The following is an 11279-nucleotide window of genomic DNA, read 5'->3' as shown; positions in this document are numbered from 1 at the left end:
AAACATTTGTTTCCGAATGTTTATCAGATATAAACAGATTTGAAAAAGCTATAAAAAAAATCAATTGACAATTTTTCTATGGATTATAAGAAGAAGAAGAAAGTTCAAGTAGGTGGTAAAATTCAGGAAATTAAAATTCAAAGAGATCTATTTGGACGCATGCTGGGTATCTCAATGGATTTTAATGTAGACATTTCAAAGATTTTGTCTAACCCGATTACCTCAGTGCCATTGTCCATGTGCCATTTGGATGGCGCTATTTGTAAGACAGATAAATCTGCTCTGATGAAATGTCTAGAGAAAGAGGTCCAGCATGAGCAACCACGCCATATAGATGTTATAATAATTGACGGTTTCTTCCTACTGCATACAATGAAAAATGTTCCAAAAACATTTGGAAATATTTCAAAAAAATTGTTGTAAATGGCTACTCAATTTCAAGCTTCGAGAATTGATGTGATCTTTGATCAATACTTTACTCCATCGATCAAAGATTATGAGCATTCCCAACGGTTAGAATCCGCGCAATTGGAATACTCTATAACTGGGCCCGAACAAATTTGACCAAGTGATTTCGCGAAAGAGTTGAAAAATTTAAATTTCAAAGAAGCTTTAGTTAATTTTTTTATTTCACATTGGGCTACTGATGAAGTGGTGCCATTTATTGGCAACAAAACAATATACGTCAATTTCAGAAAATGTCATTCTTTCACTGTTGATAATTCCAATAAAGTTGTCTCAAGGATTGATGAAGAGTTGTCATGCCCAGCACACGAGGAAGCAGATACAAAGATAGTATATCATGCATGTAACATCAACTTTCCAGCAGAAATAGTAATAAGAAGTGCTGATACCGATATTGCGGCTATAATGCTTGGTAACATGCATCACCTTAAAAGTGATACGGTTGTTTGGATGCTTACAGGCACTGGCAATAATTTAAGGTATGTAGACCTAACCAAAATACATGCAGAGTTGGGACTGTTAATTTGTCAGAGCTTACCTGGATTTCATGCCATCACAGGTTGTGATTTTAATCCTGCGCTCTTCAGAAAAGGAAAATTAAGACCATACAAGATATTAAAAAAAGATCCAGAGTACCAGGAAGCTTTCAAGAACTTCGGCAACAACGAATTAATTGAAAATTTAAATCATCAACAAAACATCTTTAATATTATTCAGAGATTTATATGCAATGTCTACAATGTCCCTAATGTAATTGATGTTGATGCCGCTAGACTTCAAATATTCATTGACTCGTACACAGTCTCCGATGTAAACGAAGCTTTTGACCGAAAGAAGTTGCGAAATTTTGACGCTAGCAACCTACCGCCTTGCAAAAGCGAGCTATTGCAGCAATTTCTGCGAGCAAACTGTATATGTACCGTTTGGAATTATACTCATTTAAAAAATCCAACCACATATCAACCAGACAATAACGGCTGGGTATTAAAAGATGACAAATACCAGTTCAAATGGTTTGAAATTATGATACATAATTTTTTAATTATTCATAATTGTATAAACTTGCTTATTTTTCTATCATGAAACTGACGAAGAAGGTGATGTTGAGGACGATGATGCCATCGACTGGAGTAGTAGTGATGAAGAAAATGAAAACATCGACGACAATGCTTAAATTAATAAACAAGTTTAAATATTTCTTTTTTACCTGTAATCATACTTTTTATTATATTTTTATGATATTAAACTAATATTTTTTACTTTATACAATATGGCTATGAACGTAATAAAATTATTTTTTATTAGATATCTTAAAAAATAGTAAACGACTAAGTATTCGCGCTCGCATCTACAGTGGACTTTCAATGTGTCTGGCAAGATGTAAAAGCCACAAAAACTGTCCGGCTATTGAGGTAACATCTTTTTATAGGTCCCCAAGTAACATATATAAAATTTAGCTTTTATACTATAACGAAAGTATAATTGTAATTTATCAAAGTTTAGGGGTGTCTGGCAAGGGGTAGCAACTGTCATAAGTGTCCGGCAATGGATGACGAGATTTCTATAGTTATCCCGAAGAAAATATAAAAAATTGAGCTTTATGCTTTAACAAATTTTAAGTACTATTTATACACCTTTACTACCTGTTACCTGCCCAGGTAACCACAACCCAAACTCTATAGTCGCTGGTCGTTCTTACCTGTATAGGAGACATGTACAGAGAAAATTTCAACTTTTATAAAATAATGAAGGTCTGGCCGTCGTGGGCTCTTGGGCTACTACCCTTATCCAACCGTCGATCTTGACCAGATCATCACTCCATATTGTGAGGGGCACTCCAACACTTCGTCTTCCGGTATATGTTCGCCATTCGAGGACCTTGCTGACCCAACGGCCATCTGTCCGTGGGGGTGACATGGACATATGGGGGGGACATGGTGTCATACCTACCAGTTACCGTATTCGCGGCCGTCTTCTAATCTGTGGTAATAAGAGATAAATGATTCTTAATTGACAATTATGAAACGATAAGAAAACAAACTTTTTGTCTGCATACAGATTTGATAATTAATTTGTTGCGTTGATCTGTGCTGTGTATTAAAATAAAATCTTCTAAGAAATCGCTCCCAGTCCGGTCATGACTTAGGCACGTTGTTTATTTGCAGCGGACATAAATAATGTTGTAGCATCTTAATTCATACAAACAATTGGTTAGCTAACCGTTATAGTACGAAACCTGACAGTGGGCCGATATCTCATACGTAGGTAGTAGGTATCCCATATATCACTTCATCTCAGGTAAGTTGAAACGTAGAATTGGTGATCCGCCATCTTGCCTAATATTCACTCTATTGAATTCAAATTGCAATTGAACTCGACCCACAGTCCATACGGTATTCGTTTGATATGCGAATATCTACATTCATTCAATAGAGCTTACCTCAATCTCAAATGCACAAGTGCGCTGAGGAGATAGCATAGTGCTCGCTAATACTTTGGCAACTCAAGACTCGGCTTTAGTTCCCACAGGAGTGGTTTTAGCGTAGATTTCAGCGAACCACACTGCTTGTTTCTAATTGAAGCACCAATGCTTAAAAAATTTGAAATTATGGAGTAGTTGTTTTGATACGTCTATCGTCTGTATATATATATATATATATATATATATATAAATGTATATCTATATATTTTTGTTGTTGTTTTTAAATTAGTATATATTTTGGAAATTTTAAATGATATAAGCAACATAAGACGGGAGAAATATGTGTCTTCTTAAAGAGATCTCCAGAGACGCTGGTGTTAATTTATTATTGTTAGTATTTTGTAAATAAATTATACATGGTGTGAAATCGGAATTATGAGCACAAATAATAATAGTAGGACAGTTTCTTGCGCCGTCTTCTCTCTATCAGAGCGCCAGTTGTTTATCAAGTGGTTGTACTGATTTCTTCGACAACAGAATTAAACTCAAGAAAAATAAATGGCTTTTGTGAATGACTAACTTTTATCCGTGACCTCGTCCGATTATATTATCCTATCATATTTATATTTTGCTCCGTACTCTCTGTCTGTTTTACCAGTGGGAGTCTTCTTAGCACAGGAGACCGAAGGGCTGACACCACAGTGGCAGATTTTTCTCTCCTTAAGCAGTAGTGTGCAAGCATTATTTTCTTTCGGTTTGAATTTCGTCGTAGCTAGTGAAATTACGGTGCTTATGAGTCATAAAATATTATGTCTTAAACTTATAATCTTATGCGTATCGTTACGTAACTTTTACTGGCACTTTTTAGCGAGATTTGCTGTCATTTTTCGAAATACAGGACACTGGACTGGAGGAGGACGTCTAAACAGGCACCATAATTTTTCTAAAGATAAGCTTAAAGGTAGATAGATAAGCTTAGCATTTGGGATTACTGCGGAGTTTGTAACCTCAAGTCAGCCATTGCAACGTTCGCTTGAGATTATTCTAGAGAATCCACTTTTGATGACACGTCACAGTTACTCCCAAAATTTGTTTATTGCTAGACCGGTTTATGTCCGACAAACTTCCTCGCGAGTCTCTGTGGATCAGTTAAATCATGGGGCGCCCATTTTTCAAGCGCTTTTACATTGTCGATTTGATGCAAATGCCTGACGGTCGGGTTCTACGGACGGCCTAATCGTGAAAGTTGTCCCGGAATACAAAAGGAAGAAATCTGCAGACTGGTAATTTAAAACTTGTTTGCCAGTTGTCATGCCACACGGACAGTCTAATATTGGACTGTGCCGGGCGTTGAGTCACCCAGTCTCAATCTGGCACCTTGCGACTCATTCTATTCCAAACATCAAAGAACCCGGATGGTGCAGTATTTGCTTTGTAATGGCCGTCTAAAAGATCTCTAAAGAACATAGGTATACGATACCCATGCGAAAGCGACGGTCGCGTTGGTAAGAAAGGAATGGAGTGTTTCCAGAAAAGCCATATCTAGTTTTTATTTCTTAGAACTTTCAATTTAAATTTATTGCAATTTCATAAATACAGTCCTTAAATATAACATTTGTAGTAAAAACAATATAATTTTACAAGGTAGGTAGTATTAAGTATCGCAATTTGGTCTGAACAACAGACCGTAGTAGGGAGACATATTTTTGATGAAAAAAAAAAGCCCGCTGAGTTTGTTGCGCCGCATACCCATTTACGGGCTAACTCGACATGCAATTAATTAATTCAATTACAAGTACTTAATAAAATAAGACAATTTCCTTGTTTACTTACTATCCAAATTACTTTATAAAGTAGTAACCTAAACAAAAATATAAAAAAACTTATAAACAAAAAACTAAATTTTATATAAACTAAATTTAAAATACAGCAACTATTAACTAATACAAATAACGAATGATAGTATTTAATTAAATTATTTTTAATTTTGCGCTTGAAAATCGACGTAGACTTCTAAAATATGTAAAATTCTGCTATTCAAAAAATATATTGTTATGGGACAATACAATTCTGTTAATAGGAGCGGGCCTAACTAGGTAACTCTTTGTAATTCTTGGTCTAAAAGTAATTTTATTTTTAATATTTAATTTTCTGCTGAAGGTATTGCTGTAACATTTTAAATGATTTAATTTTAGATTATTTTCATTTCAAATTATATCTAAGGTTATGAGCAACTAGGTTTAAAAGCAACACTGAAAATTTTTAGAAAATGAAAAACGGCATAATGTGGAAAGTTGACAATACGTTTATTGTTTTTCGAAGTAATCTCCGTTCCTTTCTACACATCGTCGCATTCGATGGAACAACTGAGAAAAGCAATGGGCCCATTCACCCTTAGGGGTCTCTTCTATGGCATTTACGAACGCTTTCACCTTATCTCTAGGGCTTGTTAAGCGAATACGTCGAATTTATCTTTAATTCTTGGGAATAAATAAAAGTCGCAGGGTGTCAGGTCAGGACTCTATGGCGGATCACTCAGTATCTCGACACGTGCCATAGTCAAATATTCAATAGTCCGTTTTGCGGAGTGCGCTGAAGCATTGTCGTGGTGAAGGAGGATTCTGCTTCGAGGGCGCTGCTGTCGAATTTTTTCCAAGACAACAGGCAAACAGCGATTGACATACCAGTCTGCAGTAACTGTCCTTCCATCTTCTAGCACAACTGTCGCGAAATGACCTTTCCGACCGAAGAATGAGGCATGCATCTTTTTTCATTGACTTCTTCCATTCTTTACCTTAGTTGGCCGATCCTCGAAAGAAAACACCGACTGAGCTGATTATCTTTTGGTTTCGGATTCGTAGCAATATATCCAGCTTTCATCACCTGTGACGATATCAAATACAGCATTTGAGTCACCGCCGTTGAACTTATCTAACATTTGGCGACACTAGTACATGCGAAGGTGTTTTTGGTCGACGGTTAAATTACGGGGAATCCATCTGGTACAAAGGTTACTGACGCCTAAGTGTTCGTGTAATGTTTTTTGAACTTGACTCATAAAAATGCGTAGGCTTGCCCGTATCTGCTGATAGGTCACTCTCTTATCTTCCTCTATCATGCTTCGCACAGCACTGATGTTATCTTCAGTAGTCGCTGTTAAAGGACGTCCCTCACGCGGATCATCATTGAGATTGCTACGTCTAAGCTTAAACTCGTTCAACCAATTGTAAATAGTGGCACGAGATGGGGCTTCATTAAGGAATGCCTATCGTAGCCTATCATAGCTTTGTTGTTGAGTAAGCCCACAACGAAAGTCATAATAAATCATTGACCGAAAATTTTTTCGAGTTAGGTTCATTTTCACATGTAACAAGAGTTTTAGATTTGCCGCCAATTCACGAAAACAAATGACAAATTAATGCAATATATTAGATTAGGTTACCAAAGAATTCTAAAAATGAAATTCAAAAAAAGTTTTCATTAGCAATGTTTCTAACTGGCTAGTTCTAAACATTTTCAGTGTAACCCACGTATAATGTTACATTACATTATTATTTGTAGAAGAAGCATGAAAAATTTTTGTTTTATCACAGGGTAAGGCAAGTCGAGATCGAGCATGAAGATTCACTTTTTCTAAGAGTATGTCTGAATCAATATGATCGTCAATTATTTTATACAGAACTAGGCGTTCTAGCCCGCTTCGCTGGGCGAATTTTAAAAGGAAATAAATTATATTTATTAATTTTATTGGAAATACAATAAAAATAAATAGTTATAAACTATCAAGGATAAATTTCGCATCGAATGGTGGTAGTTTCATGTCGATAAGATCAGTGGTTTAGGCGTGATTGAGCCTCAAACAAAGACCATTTTCATTATATATATCATTGAAGATCATTGTATCAAAATATGTACGCCTATTATATACTGATGGTCAGTTAAGATTTTTTGAAGTCTTTCTTGTAGTAAAAAAGCACAATGAAATTCATTTAAAAATAAACTGATGTGCTATCAAGAAAAAGACTAGCTCAAGTGGAGATGGACAGATCATATGATGCGAAGCACCCAGGACAAGTAGAGCAAATTGTTGACAGACCGGTACCCCAGAGGTGGTAAATAATAAAACAGGTAAATCTTATTCCTCAAAAATGGATATCCGATATTAATAAATACATTGTGCTATACGAAATTTAAAAGAATTATATATGCATAAAATTTGATAATATTATGTTTCAATAATCGTATTTTCCACACCTCAGTAGAATATCAGGTGGATTATATGTACGTTTTGTTTTCCATTGAACCAATAAAATAAACCAAATATTTTTTATGTAATAAAATAAAATATTTTAGACTAAACTTTGTCACCAGACATAGGTGATATTAAACAAAACGATAGTCCTAAATGTTTATGCCTCATATCATATCCGATTAACATTATAAATTGGCAATTAATAAGCTAATGTTGTAGTTACGCCAAATAAACTTTCATGGTGAAATAATTGAGCAAAAGTCAATATAGGTAATTACCGAAAAATTGGTAAAGCTTTTGGTATAAACACAAGAGTCACGCGAATGGAACAAAAGCTAACCTAGTCGTTATTCACTTGGCTTGCTTTTTACCCGGTATGGTATTTTTACATGCTTTTGTACTTCCCAGCTTGAAAACTTGAACAGTTCAGAACCAGTATCCGTAGCAATTTGTTAAAATATATTTACTGTTGTTGCTCTCTCTATTGCGTGTATTTTGTTATGAAAATAAGGGACGAGACGAGCAGGACGTTCAGCTGATGGTAATTGATACGCTCTACCCATTCTTGAAATACTCTAAAATTCTGAGAAAAGATTCTGCACTACAATTTTGCTCGTCACCTTGAGACATAAGATGTTAAGTCTCATTTAGAAATGTTTCTTATTGACGAAGGGTACGCGTGAAGCCGTTAGCCGCCCTCATACCCACGGCCAAACGCCTAGCACGCGCTGACCTAACCTGTACAACAGCTTAAAAGATTGTCAAAAGTCAATTAGCAGTTTATGTCGTCCCAGCACCTGTGTGAATTTGGAAACAGGAAAATTTTGACCTGGGCATGCAATTAAGAAAGTGTTTCTAGCTTCTTCCATGCCAGCAATCTCAAACTTTGAAGGGGATTCCCTTAAATTCTACTTATGAGATTTGCTGATCTATGGGCAGAAGATAGGTAGGCTGGTAAAGCGACACTGGAATTAATCGAAGTAATTGTTGTACGACACTTTATTAATACTTTTTTATCACTTTAAATATTTAATTCTGGCCATGAGAAGATCTGGTACAAGATTCAATTTATAAATATATTATTTTTTTTACCTGTATGTAATTATTGTTATAGGTGGTATTCGTGGTGGTATATAAAATAAAATTTCTTAAATCTTGTTGATTAAAAAAACTACACACTAACAGAACTTAACTTGGTCTATTATTTTACTTCTAAGGATATTATTAGTTTTAATTTTTTGATACAATTACGTGACATTATTGCATACTTTGTTATTTTACAATATTTTCCTAACAACAATAACATTGTTTGATTATCGATTTTCCTGAAACAACAAAGGAGAATCCATTTTGTTTTTTAATAGCCTGTCAAAATTATAATGGGTGCGCTCTATCATAACTGCCTGCCAATTACTGAGAGATACACGTTGAGGACAGATTTGTTTTCTGTTTAACAAATGATAATGGATATCCTGATACCACAAAATAAAAGCTTTATGAATTTTAGCATCAAGAAAATTTAATCCTATTGTGTTTTCATGTTATCAGATTTTAGGTGAAACAACAGCATTGCCGCTGTCCTTCTGTCGATCTGTGGGATGTCCGGGGGCTTGTCCCCCAGAGCACATTACAGCAGCAGCCTAAGCAGTCCTGGATCATTCGTCCCTGGACGTCCAAGATTAGACTTGTACCTAATGGCGGATGCCGGGGCTGCCCCGAATTCTCTGGAGGGGGCAAATCTGTGCTGACTCGGGGCACTTAGAGCAAGAAATTGAAGCTACGTCTAATAGCTTCGATCTAATTTAAATGCTGTCCACTTCCATCTAGAGACACCTTGCTTTTTTTGACCGAGATATAGATATCCTCTCCGGCTAATCATCTTACCTCTACCTCCTACCCGGTTTATAAACTGGAAAACTCCTTAACACCACGGGCTGGTGTGTGTGTTTAAGTCAAGGGGGATGTCTGTTCTGGACGTCTGAGTATCCTTGAAGGATCTTTGTGTTCTCTAGTTTCGCTGAGACTGTGATGACCATCTGCGAATATACAAATATCAGTATAGGTCCCATAGCGGTAACGCAGAGACTGAACGGCTCCTTGAGCACATCCAAAAGACTACAGATTCCGTATGGAGTAAATCACCACCGTAGATAGAGATCATGATTCTTGGCTATTTAAATTCTGGGTTCACGTACCACCGACCATGGGGGGAGATCTGTTCACGTCTATAGCGATTCCTACATACTATTTAAATGGCTGTCACATAGTTTGTGTATAAATCCCACCATTATCTTCACCAGCCAATAATTATTATTTCAAATATTTAGAGTTACAAACGAAAATATTTCAAATGAACGTAATTGAATCTATGCGATTACACGAAAACGGAAAAAACCCACTGAGGTTTTGATTAAGAATAAATTTTCTAATAAAGCTTAGGCCCCATTTTATATTCTTGATAAACTTTGAGAGTAATAATTCAACTAGCCAAACATACAAAAGCTAAATATGAATCCCAGGTAGACTATTATACATATTTTTTGCTAATGCATAAAACTTTCTACGCTAGCCTCGTATTTGTATGAATTTAATGACGCAGTTTCGGCCTACTTATAACATCAATACGAATGGACTATCCGACGAGGCAACCACCGGACCATCGTACGGTCCGGTGGTTGCCTCGCACCATATGATTCGAGGTTAATACTCCAGCTAACCGTACTAATAATAATTTTGTGCGATAGTCAATGCGACATATCATCGAATATGGTGCGCTACAGGACTGCGTTCGATAGTTCGGCCGTGCCAATTCCGATCATGTGTTTAGGCTATTAATGCAGCCATTGCCATCATTATTGAAAATAGTGGCAAGTTCCTGTCAAGCTGCTCTAATATGGTTTCTAGCATAAGCAATACGAGCGTGGCGGGAGGCAAGAAACTTGTTCCTATCAAACACTCTTTTCTAGCTGAATCAACAATCCCAACATATTTGCTAAAATTAATCGGATATCTGTTTTTCCATTGAAATAAATACGACATATATACAACCAAACAAGCAACGATAAAACTTAATAAATAAAATAAAACAATAAAGTAGCTACGATTAGCACAGGTTTTCCTTTTAATTAATTATAAAACAGTTTAATAATGAAATACAAAAGATAGAGTGAAAGGGCGAGCCAAACGAAGATTTTTTTTTGTTTATGAACAACTGCATGCGTTTGGTTTTAGATTATTTATTTAGACATTGGTAACAAGACCGTCAGCGCAAACCAAAATACAGTAAAAGAATAATATTTAAACTTTTTTTCACTATCGAGTATATAACAATAAGACCCCCCGTTAGGTGAATGGGCAAAAAAAATCTTATTCTACATTAAGACATCATCTAACGGTTAGACGTAAAGGTTAGATGTAGACCTCTGCGAAATCTTAATATTTTTGAGATAAGAAGCAAGGGTACGGTGACATTATGCAACATGTATCAAAAATTATTAAAGAAAATTTTAGTATGGAGTATAAGACTATGTTTCCTATACCTAAAACTATAAGTATTATTTACTAGAAGACTTTTGTGTGAAGAAAATTTATTAACAAAGTAGTATTAATTTAATTGCCTTAGAAAAAGAACCGGTTTTTTACCGATTAGAATTTTAGTCTAACCTATCTATCCTTAGTTTAACTTACATTGTATACATTTCTGTCACCGTTAAATGACAAGATCTTATCTATCCATAGTTATGTCCAATATAGTAATAGTCCAATGCCAATAGGTTATAAATATGTAAGTAAGCGTAAAAGGATAGATTTCTCTACCTCTAGTAAGTAAAACTATGGATAGATAGGTTATTGAAAACTGCTGTAGAGAACAGTGATAAACGGCACAACCTCCAGTTCGATATCCACCTGTCATGTGTTTGTGAATATGAATTTCCACAGCGGTACTTTAGACGTCCAATTGAAGGCTAGCTCGACGTCGAGCTCGCCATCGAGTACAGCCACGAATGGTTACGTTAGAGAATTGCATAGCTGTTTTATTAGTGTATTGTGTCTAGTGTCACTTTCATAAAATATCTAGTATTTCCAAATCTATCTATAATCTATCGAGTGTATTACTAGCAGATATCGGTTTTTTATACA

The 11279-nt window shown here is 35.6% G+C and overlaps 1 protein-coding gene across 1 annotated transcript; it reads left to right on the top strand.

Annotated features, from left to right (window-relative positions):
* The first annotated feature begins 572 nt into the window (after positions 1-572).
* On the top strand, positions 573-8783 carry LOC126975556 (uncharacterized). Its single transcript, XM_050823486.1, has 3 exons — positions 573-1478; positions 6481-6526; positions 8688-8783. The coding sequence occupies exons 1-3, from the start codon at positions 871-873 to the stop codon at positions 8781-8783; spliced, it is 750 nt and encodes a 249-aa protein (XP_050679443.1). The 5' UTR covers positions 573-870.
* Positions 8784-11279: the final 2496 nt, after the last annotated feature.

The sequence above is a fragment of the Leptidea sinapis genome, chromosome 36, assembly GCF_905404315.1.
Source record: "Leptidea sinapis chromosome 36, ilLepSina1.1, whole genome shotgun sequence".
Lineage (NCBI taxonomy): Eukaryota > Metazoa > Arthropoda > Insecta > Lepidoptera > Pieridae > Leptidea > Leptidea sinapis.
This window is presented reverse-complemented; position numbering and strand designations above follow the sequence as displayed.